Below are 19,846 nucleotides of genomic sequence, written 5' to 3'. Positions count from 1 at the left end.
TTTTATATTACGATCCCATCCATATACACATCATACGCAGGCTCCCATACTAGTAGAAGAAAATAAAACGGAATAAAGATAAGGTATATTATCACAAAAGCATTGCCCATTGCATTTATATACCATGGATGATTCATGCTTGCAAAAGATTCTTCATGCATGCAACACTCAGTGAGATTTGTAACAGATACATATATTTTTTTTTTTAACAGATACATATTTAAGTATCAGTAAGGAATAAAACCGTAACAGTGAATTCTCCAGCCTCATACTTTCGTTGTTTTTAATCCTACTATATTGGTGATATGATTATAATAACTGATTTCTTTTGAACACCGAACTTGTTAATAAGCATACCTAGTGCCGGACTAATCTTTTATAATGCCCTAATCTAAAAGTTAAAATTATGCTCTTGGACAAATTTTATCAAAATCGTAAAACAGTATTAAAACAACTTAAATTTTTATTAAAAAAAAAAATCAAAATTCATAGTCTATTTTATTAAAAAAATGGTGATATTAAAAACACTATCGTTGAAATATAGATCTTTCTACATTTTTTTTACAAAACTATCCATTAAACTTATATAATCAAAGTCTTTCAACCATTTTCATTTCAATTAATATCATAACCAACATATTTATCTTTCTTGTGGCATGATAGACAACAAATATTTGTTTACCAACTCCAACTTCGAAATATTTTATTCAGCTGTGGTTATCATTACCGAAATGTTCAACAATATGCATTAAGAAATTTCTATATTTTAATAGCAATCCTACTTTTTCAGAAAAAAATCGAACTCTTCAATAAAAAAATCGAACACTTCAATAGGTTTTCGAAGTTTTTTTGGTATTAATTTTCGAAGAATTTTTACTTCCATAAAAAATCATCACATCTATGTTTGAATGCGTATCACTCCTTAAAAAAAGTTCTAAATTCAAGCATAATACCATCAATATGTCATCACTTGCATTAGTTATCTTTTTAAAGAAAAAAAAATCCAAAAGCTTTTTCATATCTTTGGAACTATTCAAAATCTGGATTCAATGGAACTAAAACTTGATTCATGAGTGTATTGAGGTAATTGATCTCGAAGATCTTTCTATAAAAATTTATTCGTTTATAAATACTTATAAAAAGAAATTCAAAAATATGCTCTATTAATTTGGATATCTTTTCCTCAGAACCGGAATGGCCGTGCAGATGCATTAGCGAAAGAAGCAAGGACCAGAGGTCATATATTCTCCTATATAGATCAGATCCGGACAGATAGAGAGGTTCCTCGGAGAATCGAATCGTCTGCTCTCCACTTGATCTAGCCTAGATGGGTAGTCGACAAAAAAAAAAAATTGGATATCTTTTATTCGTTTGAATGCCCTGAGCATACCAATATCACCATGGGAAATGAGCTTTTACTAACGCAATATTCAATTTCTCATGTGAACCTCTTTTATTTTTATCCATCCGAACCCACTTGTAGGTCCCATTTCCCATGCAGCCCATAACATGTTCAAGTAACTTTTTTGGTCATGGATATAAATTAACACTAACAACGTATTTCCTTTAATTCAATCATAATTTTTCATGTTATAAATTATCCACCTAACTTTGGGGATTAGCTTAATTGCAAGATTGAAAAAGCAAATCTGACGTAGCAAACGCCAAAGTAAATATGGAATGCAAAATAAGAGCATCTACGACTCTATGGAATGCCAAAGTAAATATAGTACTTTATAATATACTATAAAATAAATTTTGAAGTAAAAAATTATTCCAACACGACTCTATTATCTAATCTATAATAAGATAAACATGAATTTAATTATTTATTTTTGTTCACTATTCTAAAATAGAGTAGGTTTGTAGAAAATTCAATTCCATTATGGAGTTATTTCATTTCTGAGAAAAAAATAGAATTTTACATTGAGAATACTCTAACATAAACCATAAAAATATTGAAACATTTTTATTGGTAACAAAGTTATGCTGAATAATTATATACACAAAAATATATATTTTTAAACTAATAAATTATTAAGTTATGTTTGTGATTCATGCATCATATAGCAAAACAAGTTTTGAAAATGTGAATTCTTTAGACTTGATTTGTTGTGGTAAGAAGAAATAGTGGCCTTATTTATAGAGTTATTAATTTGCATATATATAGTTATTAATTTGCATATATATATTAACACTTTTTGTTATATTCTATATCATTTGCAGAACCTTCTTGTGAATTTAAATTGACCCACAATATCTACACACATAAACCTATATAATTCCCATACACCTGCACATACAGTGGCGGATGGATGCAGTAAAGGAGTAGGGGGTTCAACTGACCCCTACCAATTTTTAAATTTTGGTTAATATAAGCCTATAACTTTAGAAGATATTGAATAATTAGGTCATTTTTGAGGGTTTGACCCCCTTATTTTTCATGAAATCCCTAATAAATTTATGCATATATGATTTTGACTCCAATAAATTTTGATTCTACCTCCGCCACTGTGCACATATATATACTTATCTAGTTAAAACATACTACAAATAATAAAAGGAAAGAAAATAAACTTTTGAAAACTAATACATACATGCACTTGATGTTTTCTTATTTACATCTTGTCTCTCTATATATACACGTTATATCCACACTCGTTCACACATACATTTCAATTTCATACACGTTATCAATCTCTCTCCATTCTCAGATTCACAATATTCTTGTGGATTCTTCCAAATTCTAATCAAATTTTAAAGAAAAAGAAAACAAATGGACGCAGCGAGTAGTGTTGACGAGAGCTCGACAAGTACGAATTCGGTTCATACTCCTGCGAAGACTCCTCCGGCGCCGGCAAGAAAGTCGTCATCCCGGGCGAGTCTATACCGAATGGGAAGCGGGTCAAGCGTGCTTTTGGATTCCGAGAACGGCGTCGAAGCCGAATCAAGAAAGCTCCCGTCGTCAAGATTCAAAGGCGTCGTCCCTCAGCCAAACGGGAGATGGGGAGCTCAGATATACGAGAAGCACCAGCGAGTCTGGCTCGGCACGTTCAACCAAGAAGACGAAGCTGCACGTGCCTACGACGTCGCAGCTCACCGTTTCCGCGGCCGCGACGCCGTTACAAACTTTAAAGCTGTAACGACGTTAGATAACAACGGAGACGAAGTCGACTTCTTGAACGCACATTCCAAGTCCGAGATCGTTGACATGTTGAGGAAACACACTTACAAGGAGGAGCTAGAGCAGAGGAAACGTAACCTTCACGGTAAGGGAAAAAACACGAAAGAGACGGCGTTTGCTGCCGTTAGGGTACCGACGGGGTTTAAAACGGCGGAGACTCTGTTTGAGAAAGCGGTAACGCCGAGTGACGTCGGGAAGCTAAACCGTTTGGTGATACCGAAACACCAAGCGGAGAAACATTTTCCGTTACCGTCAGCTGGAGACGTTTCCGTTATTAGAGGGACGCTGTTAAGTTTCGAGGACGTTAACGGAAAAGTGTGGAGGTTCCGTTACTCGTATTGGAATAGTAGTCAAAGCTATGTGTTGACTAAAGGCTGGAGCAGGTTCGTTAGAGAGAAGAGACTCTGTGCCGGTGATTTGATCAGTTTTAAAAGATCCAACGGTCAGGATCAACAGTTGTATATAGGGTGGAAGGCGAAATCCGGGTCGGATCAGGATACGGGTCGGGTCGTCGTGAGATTGTTCGGCGTTGACATTACTTCTTTGAAGTCTGAAAACGGTGGCGTAGTGAAGGAAGAAACGGAGATGCTGTCTTTAAGGTCTAATAAAAAGCAACGCCTTGTAACTACAATTTAACAACTCATTTCTCCTCTTTGGTTTGTTTGTTTTTTTTTTGATCAAACAGTTTGTTTTTCTGTAATTTCCTGGTAAAACAACGTTTTTTTAATTTTTTTTTCTTAACTACGTGTTGCCGACATGATTTATCTTGAAAAAGTTAAAGTTGGTAGAATCTTTTCCAGCTAAAAAGATTATACACGTGAAAATCATTTTTTTGGAAAACAAAATTTTATAGAAATAGATATATATATCTTATAAAAAAGTGAACTAATACGCAATGCCTTTTATAGATAAATTTTATTTTTAATGGATCATTATACAATTCATTATTTCATTACGTGGATAGCATTTTTGTAGACATTTCAAATAAATCGCAAAACCGATGCTTCCAAGTCCAACAACAGTTCTAAAATGTTTGACGTTTTGATACCAATCATGTAGTCATTTTGAAAAAATTAATGTGTATTAAGTTATTAACAAACTGTTTTTTGTAGTAAATGTGGAATTATACGGACAAGCTAATTAGTTACTGTAGTGACTCCTGTGTGTGGGTCTAGCTCGTGTACAAACTGGGCCTTAAGGTCTAAGGCCCATTAAAGTCGTCTTCTCCAAGTTAGATATACATTATGTTTTTTAGAATATCGCCAGCGAAAATGTCGTTCGGAATATCTCAATCCAATTATTTATTTAACGGCGGCCAGTTAACGCCGTCGATATACTTCGCCGGAGCTCCGACCAACTTGTCCTCTCTCCTAGTCTCAGGTTTTCGGTTACTGTTCAACTCTCCACTTCCTTTGTTTGTTTCGTCATGTTTTAGGTTTCGAGAAAGTGATGATGAAGAATAAATAAGATTCTCATTGTGTAAAGTGTTCAAAGACTTTGTTGTTCATATAAATTGATAATTGTGGAATCGCTGAATCATAATTTGAATTCTGTGTGTGTTTTCGTTGAAGCGTAATGTTTCTTCTTCTTTTGTTGCAGGCAAGAAGAAGAAGTCATTATTCTCTACTAGAATAAGAAGGTATTTATTAATTAGTTAATTCATTATTATTATTATTATTATTATTATTATTATTATTATTATTATTATTATGTATGAAAAAATTGGTTTATAAACTTACAATACTATATTTTTTTCTCCACATTTATATGCAATTTGATGTGTGTGTTTCAAGAATTCAAGAACTTCAAAACACATTACAAGTCAAAAGAACTCCACCTCTAGTCTGTGGAAGAGTCTCCCCTCGTCTTCCTGTTCCTGATCACATACCAAAGCCTCCCTACCTTGAATCTACCGAACCACCAAAGATATCAAGTGAACATCAGTTTCCTGACTCCAAAGGCATCGTTAAAATGAAAGCAGCCTGCGAGCTCGCTGCTCGTGTGTTAGACTACGCAGGAACTTTAGTTAAAGTAAGTATATATTAGCCTTTTTTCTCTTGTGGGTCTCTCTGGCTATTTGTGTATACTGCTTATAAAATCATGATGCTTGCAGCCATTTGTTACCACAGATGAAATCGACAAAGCAGTGCACAAGATGGTTATCGAGTCTGGTGCTTACCCTTCACCTCTTGGATATGGAGGGTTTCCGAAGAGTGTTTGTACATCAGTCAATGAATGCATGTTTCATGGCGTCCCGGACTCTCGTCAGCTACAGGTTTGGTGTATGAAACTGCTTCTGTAAAGATTGAATATCACTAATTAAAACCCTTGTTTTTTTTTTTAATTCTATAGGATGGGGATATTATAAACATAGATGTCGCAGTCTACTTGGATGTAAGTCTTCATGCTTCTTTTTTTAGGCTAATTTTCATTCAAACTTATTCTTGTTTTTTTTTAATCAGGGATATCATGGAGATACGTCTAGGACTTTCCTCTGTGGAGATGTCGATGAAAGTCTTATACAACTTGTGAAAGTCACAGAAGAATGCTTGGAGAAAGGTATGTCGGTTTGTAGAGATGGAGCAAGCTTCAACGAGGTTGGGAAGATCATCAGGTAGTAACATTTAGTACAATCCAGTTTTCAATAAAGCAACAGTTTCAGTGACTTGCAATTTTCAATAGTGACTATGCTGCAAGGTATGGCTATAACATGGAGCGCTTTATAGGGCATGGTGTAGGAACGGTATTACATTCAGAGCCTCTTATATATCTTGACAAAAACTGTAAGTAACACAAAAGAGCTTCTGCAACAAGTCTTCTTAACGGTGGTGGAGTTTCACTGAAGAAACTGTACTTTTTTTTCTTTTTTTTTTTTTGCAGATGATTTTGAAATTGGCTATATGATTGAAGGTCAAACGTTTACGCTTGGTGAGGCGACCGTTCTTTTATGAACTTGAACGAATGCATTTTACATAATGTTTTATAAGGTGATTGTTTCCTTTGCTTGCAGAACCAATTCTCACCATTGGAACCACTGAGTTTGTAACATGGCCGGACAAATGGACAATTTTGACAGCAGATGGTGGTCCGGCCGCACAGTTTGAACATACGATTTTAATTACCAAGTCTGGTGCAGAGACTCTCACCACATTATGAACTGTAGATAGTGTTCTAGAATTAAATTATTGACGATTCATATCTCTGCGACGGAAAATGTAGCGTTGGTTAAATTAACCATTCAAGACTTTCTTAGATTGGTTTTTGGCATACGACTTCATCTTCTAAAATCATATAACCACGAACAACGGGGTGTTAAGGAAGTTTGATACATCAGTGTCACACTCATTGTCAATATTTGTGTCTAAACCAGTTCGAGTAACATTCTCAAACACCAACGTCAAGTTGCTCCAATGGTAAAAAGAGTGCTAATAGCTTCGGGTTCCATTCACATTATTAAGAAGAGTTATTTAACAAATGCAAAAGTTTTCAGCAAAGAGGTGAAAACACTTTTTTATTCTTAAAAAAAAAAAAGAGAATAACATTCTCAAACTATTCCTCTGTATTTTGAAAACAACTATTCCTCTGTATATTTTTCATTTATATTACTATTTCCTCTGTAAATTATTCATTGACCATAATAAATCCACTGTATAACAATAGTGGAGTAGTAGTTTTTTGTTGAAACATGTAAAAAAGAGGTTATACATTTTCATTCTCTCTGAAAGAGGAATAAGTATGTTGCGGAGGGGCTGAACCATATGTTCCACATGTGCGGTATGTTTTTTTCCTCGTCTCATGTTTCAGGAGGCGGACCTATGTGCACGGTAGGGGTGTCACTTGCACCAGATTAAATTATAGAAGTTAGATTTTTAACCTTAAGAAAATAGATATTTTGGTTAAATTATTGTTAGTTGACACCCCTTAATTTAAGCTCAAACTCATACGTTTCATATTTTTAAGTGATTATATCTTTTTCTTTTTAGTATAAATAATTTATTTTAACTCTAATAATATTATGACACAGGTTAAAATGCATGCTAGGTCCGCCTTCACGAGCAATAATATTTGACCCAAAGTATCAGGGTTCAAGTGCAATCCTTTAAAAATATGAAATTCTCATTTACTTAAATTTTAGTATCAATTAGATAATAAGTCAACGTTTTATAGTTATTATACGTGTAGAGTGATGTATCACAAGTTCCATTCATTTATTTTGTTTTGTTACTGTAAAATTTGTCCAATCCTTTTCGTCTGCACTGCATGATCCGTCCAATCCATTTGTTCCATTATCCGTCCAAACCTAAACTATTTATGATAAACAGTTGAGCTACTTCTCTAAAAGCATTTAAATCAATTGTCTTATTTTATTTTCTTTTATATCAAAGCCTTACAGATGGCACGTTTTTGTGTGTTTTCTTTATGTAGTTCAGGGACCGACCATAATAAGTCATCCAAGTTCAAAAAACTTGAACCAACCATTTCCCACGTTTCCACGTGCCGACCATAGAAACCAAATCCAATTTCCTCAATATCATGTTTGGTTATAGAGACTTACGGAATTTACGCACGTGAAGCTTCATCAACAAAACCACCCTTGTTCATCGAAACATGTATATATATACACACACAGTGACATTCTTAGAACTCAACTCACTCACACATAAACCAAAGCGTTTTAACCCAAATCACAAAGTCTTAAAGTCTCTTTGATTAAATGGACTCTTATGCGATGTCTCTCCAATCCATCTCCATGACAACTCTCAACAATCTCTCCTATAACCACCAATCTCATCGTACCTCTCTTCTCGGTTTCTCTAAACACTTCAAGAATCTTGGGATCTTATCCAACGGTCCAGGTTTCTCCTCTCGTTCAACTTTCACTCCCAAGAACCTCACTCTGTCTCGTGCTCTCTCCCAGAACGGAAATATCGAAAACTCCAGACCAAGTCAGTTCGTTGATCCTTTTTTTTTGTCTTGAGGACATTTCATATATTTTTAAGCATGATCTCAGTTTTTCACAAATTGAGTTTTAATTATTTATTTTCTCTGTTCTTGAAAATTCAGGTAGAATTCAAGAACTGAGCGTGTACGAGCTCAACGAACTAGACCGACACAGCCCAAAGATCCTGAAAAATGCCATGAGCCTAACGTTCGCTCTGGGCGATCTCGTCCCATTCACCAACAAACTCTACACCGGCGACCTCAAGAAGCGCGTGGGAATCACCGCGGGACTCTGCGTCGTCATCGAACACGTCCCGGAGAAGAACGGTGACCGGTTCGAAGCCACTTACAGCTTCTACTTTGGCGACTACGGTCACTTGTCCGTACAAGGACCGTACCTGACGTATGAGGACTCGTTCCTCGCCATCACTGGTGGCACTGGAATATTCGAAGGTGCTTACGGACAGGTCAAGCTTCAACAGCTTGTGTATCCGACAAAACTGTTCTACACTTTTTACCTTAAGGGTCTTGCTGGTGATTTGCCGAGTGAGCTCACCGGAACTCCGGTTCCTCCGTCCAAGGACGTGAGGCCTGCGCCGGAAGCTAAGGCATTGGAGCCTAGCGGAGTTATTAGTAACTATACTTATTAAATTCAGTATGCTTCTTGTGTCTTTGTATACTGAAATACTATTCTTTTTAATAAAGAACAATAGCAAGTTACAACTTACAAGCTATAACTTTTCTTGCAAGAAAAAAAAGTTACAAATCATAACTTCACTTTTATACTCGTACAAATCCAGTTAACTTTCTCACCAAACTAACTGAAAGTATATTGATCTACTAGTCAACAACTAGTGATATGTGCCAGTGTGTTGATAATAGTATTGATAAAAACAGAACGAATTGCGATAGATATGTTTGGAAATATAGTGAAACTCGAACGCACAGATAGATAATCTACAAAGTGGAAGGTAAAGGATATGGGAAACGAGGAAGAGGAGTAAAGTTAAGAGGATGAGCCAAAGACAAGAAAGCTTTTCGAGAAGCCTCTTCCATGTTGACTTTCTCTCCTTCGATTTCCCAATCAAAACATTGCACCATCATTCCAATTGCAGTTCCTACTAAGACATAACTATTGTAATTGCCATTAGAAGTAGTATACTTAGTATTCTTTATATATATGAAAATTATTTACTATATCTTCTAAATGATTCAGAAACTTTCATAAAAGATTTTTAAAATTTTATTAAATTTTATAATATAATTTAGTAAGTCAAAATAAATGACTTTATAAATCTTTGTTGTGATTTTATAAGTTTTAATATATGATTTTAAGTGACTTTATAAATTATTTACGGAATTGTATAGATTCACACATAACTGGCGATGTTTTATTTATATAACTGAAATTTTTTCGAAAATCAAGATCTGAAATTCGAAAGCCTATTGCAGTGCTTAAAGTCTTGAAAAAATCGGGAGAATGTTATCAAAACACATACATTACTTATCATATATTATTAACCATTCTGGTATTAGTCACCACAACTGAAAGAAGTTTTTCGAAGTAAAAGCTGATAAAAAATGTGTTCTACCATATCACAAAAGATGTTAAATGGATTTTCTATGTTTTCTATGAAACAACTATGATTTAAAGACTTAACTATATAGATATAGTGGATGATTTTACGAAAAAATGTAAAAAATCATATTTCAACAATAAAAGTTTTTATAAGCTATTTCTGAAATTTGATTTTTTTGATTGTTTGATATTATTTTGTGATCTTGATAAATATGTATAGAGGTATAGATTTTAAATTTGGTTTAGGGCATTATAAACCGTTAGACCGGCACTGTCCGCGTATACCCCGTTTAATTTCCGACTTTTTGGTAACTTGCTAGGCTCGAGACTACCGCCCGCCTAGCGTAGGGGTTTTTAGTACTATTATTGTTTTGTTTATAATCTAATCTTTGAATGAATTGTGCGAGTTTGGAATAAGATAAATCTACTTCGATACGACTTCTGTTGTTTATGACAAGTCTTCTCCGACGTGGAACGTTAACAGGTAAACATTTTCTAAACGTTTTTATCATATACTTATTTTCATCCAACTGAACGTGATTAACTAGAAAACATATGAAGCAATCCTGGAAACACAAAGACTCTGGACCATAGTCTTTGCGACCTGAAAAACCAGTTGATGGAAGGTGCAAAGGATTACGTTACACAAAAAACAGCTAATGTTGATGCTAACGGTCTTGCTAAGTCTACTCTCTTTCTCCTCTGTTCCACAGAGTGATTGTATGGACTCTTTTACTCAAGTAATGAATTTGATGATGTTGCACAAAAAAGAAAACATTAGAGAAATGTGGAAGGAAATTTGATGTCTTTTCAAATAAATAAAGCTAAGTTAAGGCCCATAGAAACTGGGCCTTATGGGTTTCACAATTACATCATGGTGTCATGTCGTTTGCTTGCGGCCGATTAGGGTCTTGACGATCAATACGGCTTTTTGAGACTCCGAAGGGACGAACTATAATCCAATGCTCATAATACACATATCTGGACTGTATTTGTCAGCTAATTTATTAATTAAGCAGACATTTCAATCTAATCAAAACAGATAAGTTCATGAAACACAAATAATCGTTTCCAGAGACGACCATTTCTTCGACACAGCTAGTTGAGCCCTTGATTTTAGGATCACATCTAACTTCATATAAATTTGAAAATAAGATGGACAACAGCATAGAATATATATATATATATATCTGTTTACCACATTATTATATTTCTTAACTGGAAAGGTATTGGCTCGCCATTATACTGGAAAGAAACATTCGCATATTTGGTTTACTTGGTAATAGATGAAAAGTTAGCGGTCAAACCACAAGGTATAGGCACTCTGGACTCACATCACAGAGTTGCAGTTTATCTCATTATCTGGATATACACACAAACACTAAAGTATTTGTATTTATGGATAAGGTTACAACGAATTCAACAAAGTGTCAAGGTCTACTTAGCAAAAAAAAAGTGTCAAGGTCTTATTGACATTTTATTTTTTTTCTCTTATATAAACACTGAGGTTTATCATCTCGGCTTTTTCTTCTACTATGTTTCGGCCATCTACGAAGAGACATTTGGCTTTTCATTCTGGGATATTACAAAATATATTTTCAACGTCTTATATAGATTTTGTATGAGTGATATTAGTGCTTATAAAAACAAAGTAGCTCATGCACGTTACTTGGGTGAGGGTCGCCGGCTGATTTAGGATTTGCATTTCAATTTTATTGACCATGTAATCAACTTAGAAAGACATAATACCTAGCTAAAACATCAAACTAAAAAGATTCGAGCTTGTATGTGAAAATAATATACGAGAATATATACACTATAATATAAATATCAAGTAACATTTATTCGGTTTAGTTTAAAAGAAAACATTTATTCGGTTTATATCAAACCAAATATCACTACTGAAACACACATCACTTATCCGTATATAAAAACATATTTATATCAAATCAAATAGTTTAACACCATCTTAAAATTCAGCGGTTACAATTAAAATCCGTTAGCGCAATATGAAGTTTCTAACATAACAAACCAATCACCTAATATCCACATATATAGCTAGAAAGACATTTTACTATATATAAAAGAATACACACTTTAAAAAAAAAAAGAATACACACTTGCTTGGATATACCCAAATGATTTTTAAACAATTCTACAAAAATAAAACTTGGAATCATAACGGCGAATATTCACTACTCCATATCCACACTACTACAAGACAAATCCTTCATATTATAATTTGTGAATTGTATATTATACTATTAAATTGGGGGATCAAGGCATATACATATTTTATAAACAAAAGCTAAGATTCGACTTGCAATGCGACGACTCGACTTCTCTTTCAAGATAATGATCCTTGAGAAACCCTATAGAGCCATATATTTGTTCTCTTTATAAAGAGACACAACCCCAACCTCTTGTTTAAATAGTACTGCACAGCTAGCAAAAGGTGGATTAATCTGTAAATCACCATGATTAAGTGCTTAATCAATATGAAACGTGAAAAATGCTGTGAGTACATCGAAGCTCTTGAAGAAGAACGTCGCAAGATCAATGTCTTTCAACGCGAGCTTCCTCTTTGCTTAGAGCTTGTCACTCAAGGTATAATACTAACAGAAAATTCCGATTATGAATATTGATATCTACTTTCATTATAAGTATGTATTAGATATTAAGAGGGAGTTGTGTGTAGATCTGTGGATCGATTTTAGATCTAAATATTCAAATTATTTATTCATTTTGGGACTTTAGCGATCGAGGCATATAAAAAGGAGATATCAGGGACTACAACGGATACCTTGTACGGACAACCAGAGTGCTCGGAGCAGACCACCGGAGAATGTGGACCCGTCTTGGATCTATTCCTACCTATCAAACAATCTTCAACCTCCACAGATGAGGAAGAGGAAGAAGAAGAGGTTAATGAAGATGATGATGTTGAACACGAATCTCATGACACAGACATAGATTTCGATGACAACAACATGAAATCTGAATGGCTCAAGTCTGTTCAGCTTTGGAACCAACCTGAGGCAGTTCCCGTTAATAAATCGGTAAGATATTAATAAAGGGACAAAGTTGAGTTTTTTTTTTTAAAGATACTAATAAAGGGCTTTGCATCTTAATATATTTTGTTTGTTTACAAATAGATGTTTGATATATAAAATTTAAGATAGATCATTTCAGAAATGTCAACATAATGTGTTTTGTTATCAACATAATATTTGCGTTTGAAACAATCATGAAATTTCATTTTAATTTGTTTTGAGGATAAACAATTAAATATGTATAAAAATGGAGAGACTATGGCCTCTATTGTTTCAACTTTCAACTGCAATTCAGGCGTTCATTTTAATATGAGTCAAACTTTTTTTTTTGTAATGTAAGATATTGTTCACTATAAAATAAAGTTTGCAAAATAACAAAGTAAACGCAAAACGCAGATATGGAGTTCTCCGTTTGGCTTTTAGGTTAAAGATAAAAAAAATATAGTCTCAAGCTTATATTTGTCTTGCGTTTTCAGGAACGCTCACAACAAGAGACACAAACAGTGGCAGAACCGATCAAAGAAAATAACAATGGAACATGGTCTCATCAGCCGCCATGCTATGAAACGAGCAACGAAAAAAATGACTACGTTATATCTCTGGCGACTACTAGCGGCGGAAGCGGTCGAAAAAAGACGGAGGCTGAGAGAGGTGGAAGCGGTGGCAGCGGTGGTAGCAGTGGGAGAGGGCAAAGAAAGCAGAGGCGTTGTTGGTCGCATGAGTTGCACAGACGCTTCTTGAAAACTCTTAAACAGCTTGGTGGTCCTCATGGTGCGTTTCTTGATTTCATTCGACATTTTTAACATCCATATTCTGATTAGGGTTTCATGAATTTCAATTAATTCGTACCGTAATGAGATTTTGCAGTAGCTACGCCGAAACAGATTAGAGAGCTAATGAAGGTTGACGGATTAACAAACGATGAAGTCAAGAGTCATTTACAGGTTAGTAAAAGTAAAATTAAAAATAGATTTTCCATAATTGGTAGAAAATTTAAATATGTCTCTATGCCAAATTAAGACACCTGCGCACGTGGATTTTGAATACCACAGTTAAAGTTGTCGGTTTATATATCCTTTTTTAAAGCAAATGATTGAATTTATTTTCTTAAAAAAGTTTGCCTACATTTTTTCACTAATTTTTTTTTTCTTGGATAACAAATAGAAATACAGGCTGCATACAAGACAACCTAGCCAAACAATACCTAACAACAGAGACTCTCAAACTCAACATTTCGTGGTCGTTGGTGGAATTTGGGTCCCACAGGCTAGCCACCCCAAGGCTAACGCAGTCGCATCACGTGAGACAACCACCGGGATTTATGGGCCTATGGTCAGCCAGTTACCGTCGGAGTGGCCGAGCCATTCAAATTTTGGTCGGGAGGTTTCGGAAAAAAGGTCAAGATGCTCTAACAAAGGAATTGTTCGGTGTAGCTCACCAGCAATGTCATCTTCCACTCGTACAAAGACTAAAGATGCAAAAATGTCATAATTTTTGTAAAAAGTCATTTTGAGAATTATTTGATAAAAGGATATAGGGCATTGAAATGGAAGAGTTTAATATATAGATGTTTGGAGCAACACTCTGTATACTATTATATTACATAGGATAAATGTAACTTTGATTGAACTTTTTATATATTGTTACTACTTTTTGCAAAAAATGCCATTCTGACACTTTACATAAAAATTAAAAATACGTATAGTACAATTATATATTTATAATTAATCATATTTAACCAATAATATTAAGATAAATAAAATTATTTACAAGAACGATACATTTTATAATTAATATTAAACTTAAGCTAGATATTAAAAAATTTACAATTTTAAATGATATTTTTTAACAAGAAAAAATGTTAAAATGATATTTTTGGTGAAAAGAGAGAGATTAATTAACCAAAAAGATGCATCCAACTATTGAATTTACAGCTGTTGACAAAAAAAAAAAGAATTTACAGCTGATATGTAAAACTCTAAATAATTAAGTTGATTAATTGGTACGACGCATATTTATTTTGACCACGTTGTTTTGGACTAGTCTACACATTTACGATGGAATCCATTAAAACCGGTACCTGAAAACTACTAATATATAAAACGTCTTCTTCCATTTCGTTTTTAATCTTTTTAATTCTCCACAAAAAAAAAAAGAAAAAGAAATTCTCTACAAAGTCATGCATACAGAAGCGAGAGAACTGATATTAATTAACGTATTTATAGAAATTTAGCCATCACAAATATAATATTTCTTTGCCCAAATTATATATTGTCGGCCACGTTTTATATATACACTAATAATATAGTAATAACATACTATATCTTTGGAGAAAATAAGAAAATCTAAAATATTTGTATTCTATACAAAAAGACCAGGAACTTGGAAGTCGGAAGACATCATATGGGTTCATTCATGGGAAGAATATGCCGGAATCTGAAGAGCATAATCTAAATTTTCCTGTATATATAATATAACTATAACTTTCCAGTTAAGATTATTCTCTTATTGCTTGATTATTAACCCTATACAAATGTGCAGGTTGGCTCCTTTTTCGTTGAGTGTACCATTCTTTATTTGTTGGCTCTTCGCCGCATCCATGAAACCGAAGAGCAGAAGATCTATTCCCTAGGGTCTGCATTATTAGGACCATAAACAACGCAGCAATTCACAGAATAAGCCCAACACGCGAGTCCGCTAAAAAATTCTCTGCGCTTCGTTTAAGTGATCTGACGTGTCGGACAGAGAAGGCATCAGTTTCCAACGTGAATGCTGAGGTGTCTCAACCTGGAGTGAACAAACTATATTATATATAAATAGATTATATAAAAATAATAGACTTTTATCATAATCAGGTTTTGATCTTGGGACCTGTGGGTTATGAACCCACCATGCTTCCGCTGCGCCACTCTGATTTGTTTCAGGTTGGGAACTTTATACATTACCTGTCGACGTTCTTGGCGGGGCTAGTGGTTGGGTTTGTGTCAGCATGGAGATTAGCTTTGTTGAGTGTGGCGGTGATTCCCGGAATCAAACATCAAATTATAGAAAAGTTTTTTTGATGAATAAAATTTAACATTCATTCAAAAAATAAAATAAAATATAGTATTATATATAGTAATACAGATTTTGTAACTACGCAAAGCTTAATTCGAATCAAAATCAAGATTAAATCGTAAAACGAATTTATACACTTTAAACACTTCAAAATTTTGAAACCCACTATTATAAAATATGGAATGGTTGCTAAGTTTACATTAACATCGAAGCTCAAATATATGGCTATATATTAATATTATTTAATATTTCATCAGTTTGGTGGTATTTTAAAAAGTTGGCAGATCTTTTCATTTTTTGGGAGAAAAACAGATCATTTCATCTGTAAAACTGATTAGAAAGAAAATGTTAAATAAAAATGTTACAGTTGAATGGTACAATTAATATATTAAGATAAAATTAAATGACGTGGATTGGTTGGAAAATTAGATGAAAATGTGATGTTGAATTTTAATAGGAAAATCATGGGGAATCTGAATATAGAGAAGAGTCATTGACGTTTTCGATATGACGGTTTGGAATGCTTTCAAATCTTAATATTTTAACAATATCTATGATTCTATAGATATGTGTATACATTAATAAATGCAGCATTTTGATGATAGATCAAAAAGTACAGGATTCTGATTAGGGTTTCCTTAAGAAGGGATATGATTATTAATTAATAGGTCAGGGATGGGTTAAGCTAATCAAAGCAGGTTTTTATGCGACCTTTCGCAGTCACTAAAAGCCTAAACAGCTCTTGAGACTAACTTTAGGACGGATTTCAAAACATGAAAAAAGCAACCAATGCTTTACTTGGTCTACTTCTCGAAATATACTAATGTTAAATCCATATGGAATATTCGAGTAGACCTAATTAGTAATTATATAATGTTAGTTTATTCTAGGTTTGTCACATTCACGTATAAACATAATTGCTGATGTGAACATTATTTAAAGTTTGTGCTAATCTTGTTTTAAGCTGCTCTAAAATGATTTTATGATCTATCAAACCAAGTTTGACAATAATATAGTCTTTTATGAGTAAATTAATAAATCAGTCTCAAAAATTATTTCTTCTTCTATCTACGATGATGAGGTCCACAGTCCAAACCAGTTGAAATGGGAACATCTGAGTTCTCCATGAACGGAGTTTGGTTTATAACCTTCTACAAATAATTTTTAGATACTAACAAATAATTTAAAAGGGTTAATTTTATTTTTTCATAATAAACTTAATAAGTTTATGAAAATGATTATCATTTAAAAATAATTTTTAAAATAATATCAAATTTAAAAAAAATAAAATTCCTCCTATATTTATTTACTGTTTATCTATTTTTAAATGATGCATATTTTTGAGTTTATTATTAAAATATATATTAAAATTAATAATAAATATATATTTTTAATGGGTTTATCTATTTTCATAAATTTAATTCAATAATTTTTGAATAAGTTTATTTTTTTGAAATTTGTAATTTATCATTATTAACTAATAAAATTTACATAAAAATAAATTACTGTCGAGTAAAATTTTAATTTAGAGTATGTATCTCTTAGAAACAAATAAAATATTTTCTAATCCTAATGCATATTTTCACATAGAATAAAAATATACTCTTTCCATTTCAAATTCAAAATATGCATGTTTTAGAACCTTCACATATATTAAAAAAATTATATAATTTTGATTATTAATTTATTATTTTTTTGTATTTAACTAAGATAACTTATGGCCAATAAATTTTCAATAGATATAATTTTTTTTTGAAGTTTACCGTGATGGGAAGAAAGGTATGACATCCCAGACATTCTATGTTGTATGCAACTGTCTGTGTCCAAAAGCCGGTTGCACTTCTTACCACTGATGTTAAGCCGGTACCGTGATGGAACTCAATTGGATTAAATTAGTGTCACTAAGAATACAGAATAAAGGTAACCGGTCTTATACTATAAAGATAATAGCATATGGTAAATACGAGTTTATAAAGGCTATGACTTAGGACTGGGCAAAAAATCCAAACCCGAAAAACCGAACCGAACCCGATCCGAAAAAGTAGCACCGAACCCGAACCGAAATTGATTAAATATCCGAACGGATTCAAAATTTCGGTATTTAAAGAACCGAAACCGAATCCGACCCGAACCGAAATATTTTGGGTACCCGAATATATCCGAAATAAATTTATATACTTAAATATATACATTATTTTTATATATAATGTATATTAAAAATATATAAGATACCTTTAAGTTTTTCAAAATACTCGGAAAATATATGCAAATAGTCAAAAATAAATGTTTAAAATAGCTAAAGTATACTGAAAACACCAAAATAGTTAAATATCTATTGATTCTTTATCCAAATATTCAAAGAAAACCAATTTATATGTTAAATTAAGGTATTTTGACATATATGTTATGAAAATTTATATGTAATATATTATCTTTCTTATAGATTTTGAAAATTTAAAGTATATAATGAATTTTGAAAATTTAAAAACATTTTAAATGGGTTATCCGAACCCGAACCGAACCCGCAAAAATCCGAACCGAATCCGAACCAAAATTTAGAAATATCCGAATGGGCGTAAAAGGTAATGTATTGGAGTAAAAGTGTTTTCTGCTGAATTACGCTGACATTTAGCCAATCAAGTGGAAAAAGTTTTTCACCCACTAACGCTAAAAAAGAGAAAACTAGAGTAATATGTTACTCTATAATAATCAAGTGGAAAGTTTTACTTCTGATTTCACTTTTTTATTTTTTCCTCTTTCAATCTTTTTTTATCCCACCATTTTACTCCACTATTATGATATTATCTAATCAAAGCAAAAATAGATTTCTGCAGAAGAAAAAGACTAGAGGAATGAAAGAGATGATGAAGAGAAGTCATAAGCTGGATATCTATTGGATTTTTCCTCACAGAATTTCTATGGCGGAAAGTAGGGCTGAGCATTTTATCCGTTAAATTTAATTTGATTCGTTATTTGTTGTTATTCGATCCGAAAATTCCGGATATCCGTAAGCTTTCGAAGCAAAACAAATACTAAAATTAAATATCCGTTAAAATCGAAGCAAATCATAAATATTAAAATTTTGAGAAGCGAATATCCGATCCGATCTGTCAATATATAAATACAAGTATATTTTGATTATATTTAAAGTTTTAAATGTATAAAATTATATAATTATTATTTTAACATATGATTTGACAGATTTTATTCACATTATTACTTATATAAAATATTACATAAAAGGAAGAAAAATCATTTATAACAATTATAATTTTTTTCTTGTGTTATTATAATTGTTAACTAAGTTTACAAATTTACAAAATATGTAGATTCACTATATCTTTTAATTTTTATCTTTTATATCATGCAAAAAAAAAATATTTGACAAAACAAATTGTATCGAATTTTTATGATTATTTGTATTAATCAAACAAATGAGATATCCGTAAATATCCGTATTATTAATGGTTACACTACATTTAAGTTATTATGGTTAAATTAAGGTTTGGTTCACTCTAACTTATTCAAAATAAATTATTTGGCATGAAACTCAAGTAAAACTCTGCTAAAAACGTAACACTTTATTAATTTATAAATCTAACTTATAAAAATATTTTCAAACAGCATGAGAAAAATTCCCAAAAGTAATTTGTTATAAAAATTCAATAAAACCTAAAATTATCTCCAAACATAGTTACTAAAAGACTAATTTAAAAAAAATCATTGTAAATTGAAAAACTAATATAAATCAAAACAAAGATATATTATGAAACATCATTTTTAAAATGAAAAATATCATTATTTATCTATGAAATTATTTAATATTTATATAGTACTTTAAAATAAAACTTTATATAATTTTGTCACATTATATTTCAATTTATTTAACTTGGAAGTGGATTAATTATAAAACTAATTAGTGTACTAATATTATAATTTGAATCTCTAAAAATGTTTCAATTATTCTTACTTTAAGATTTGTTCAACCATATCTAAGTGAAATAAAAATCAAAAAAATAAACCATTTCATTT

General features: G+C 32.3%; 4 protein-coding genes and 1 long non-coding RNA gene across 6 annotated transcripts; all 5 read left to right on the top strand.

Annotated features, from left to right (window-relative positions):
* The first annotated feature begins 2,617 nt into the window (after window positions 1-2,617).
* Window positions 2,618-3,915, top strand: LOC108854046 (AP2/ERF and B3 domain-containing transcription factor ARF14). The gene has a single exon (XM_018627532.2). It carries the CDS (start codon window positions 2,777-2,779, stop codon window positions 3,818-3,820), a length of 1,044 nt encoding a protein of 347 aa, XP_018483034.1. The 5' UTR covers window positions 2,618-2,776; the 3' UTR covers window positions 3,821-3,915.
* Window positions 3,916-4,411: 496 nt separating this feature from the next.
* Window positions 4,412-6,382, top strand: LOC108851517 (methionine aminopeptidase 1C, chloroplastic/mitochondrial). Of its 2 annotated transcripts, XM_018624956.2 has the most exons (9): window positions 4,412-4,564; window positions 4,784-4,823; window positions 4,978-5,215; window positions 5,298-5,459; window positions 5,537-5,578; window positions 5,647-5,798; window positions 5,867-5,967; window positions 6,065-6,112; window positions 6,195-6,382. In XM_018624956.2, the coding sequence occupies exons 1-9, from the start codon at window positions 4,429-4,431 to the stop codon at window positions 6,338-6,340; spliced, it is 1,065 nt and encodes a 354-aa protein (XP_018480458.2). In that variant the 5' UTR covers window positions 4,412-4,428; the 3' UTR covers window positions 6,341-6,382. The 2 variants fall into 2 exon arrangements, with proteins under 2 accessions (XP_018480458.2, XP_018480459.2); XM_018624957.2 differs by lacking the exon at window positions 5,537-5,578.
* A 1,436-nt stretch (window positions 6,383-7,818) lies between these two features.
* LOC108853876 (allene oxide cyclase 2, chloroplastic) lies at window positions 7,819-8,855 on the top strand. Its single transcript, XM_018627333.2, has 2 exons — window positions 7,819-8,130; window positions 8,249-8,855. The coding sequence occupies exons 1-2, from the start codon at window positions 7,899-7,901 to the stop codon at window positions 8,773-8,775; spliced, it is 759 nt and encodes a 252-aa protein (XP_018482835.2). The 5' UTR covers window positions 7,819-7,898; the 3' UTR covers window positions 8,776-8,855.
* A 3,037-nt stretch (window positions 8,856-11,892) lies between these two features.
* LOC108852623 (transcription factor HHO1) lies at window positions 11,893-14,404 on the top strand. Its single transcript, XM_018626122.2, has 5 exons — window positions 11,893-12,311; window positions 12,462-12,763; window positions 13,234-13,528; window positions 13,625-13,701; window positions 13,922-14,404. Exons 1-5 carry the CDS (start codon window positions 12,182-12,184, stop codon window positions 14,246-14,248), a joined length of 1,131 nt encoding a protein of 376 aa, XP_018481624.1. The 5' UTR covers window positions 11,893-12,181; the 3' UTR covers window positions 14,249-14,404.
* A 2,994-nt stretch (window positions 14,405-17,398) lies between these two features.
* LOC130510948 (uncharacterized) lies at window positions 17,399-18,859 on the top strand. Its single transcript, XR_008944729.1, has 2 exons — window positions 17,399-17,734; window positions 18,639-18,859. It is a non-coding gene; the product is annotated as an uncharacterized LOC130510948 (long non-coding RNA).
* The last annotated feature ends 987 nt before the right edge of the window (window positions 18,860-19,846 follow it).

The sequence above is a fragment of the Raphanus sativus genome, chromosome 4 (assembly GCF_000801105.2).
Source record: "Raphanus sativus cultivar WK10039 chromosome 4, ASM80110v3, whole genome shotgun sequence".
NCBI lineage: Eukaryota > Viridiplantae > Streptophyta > Magnoliopsida > Brassicales > Brassicaceae > Raphanus > Raphanus sativus.
The sequence above is the reverse complement of the archived record's forward strand: the minus strand, read 5'-3'. Positions and strand labels throughout refer to the sequence as shown.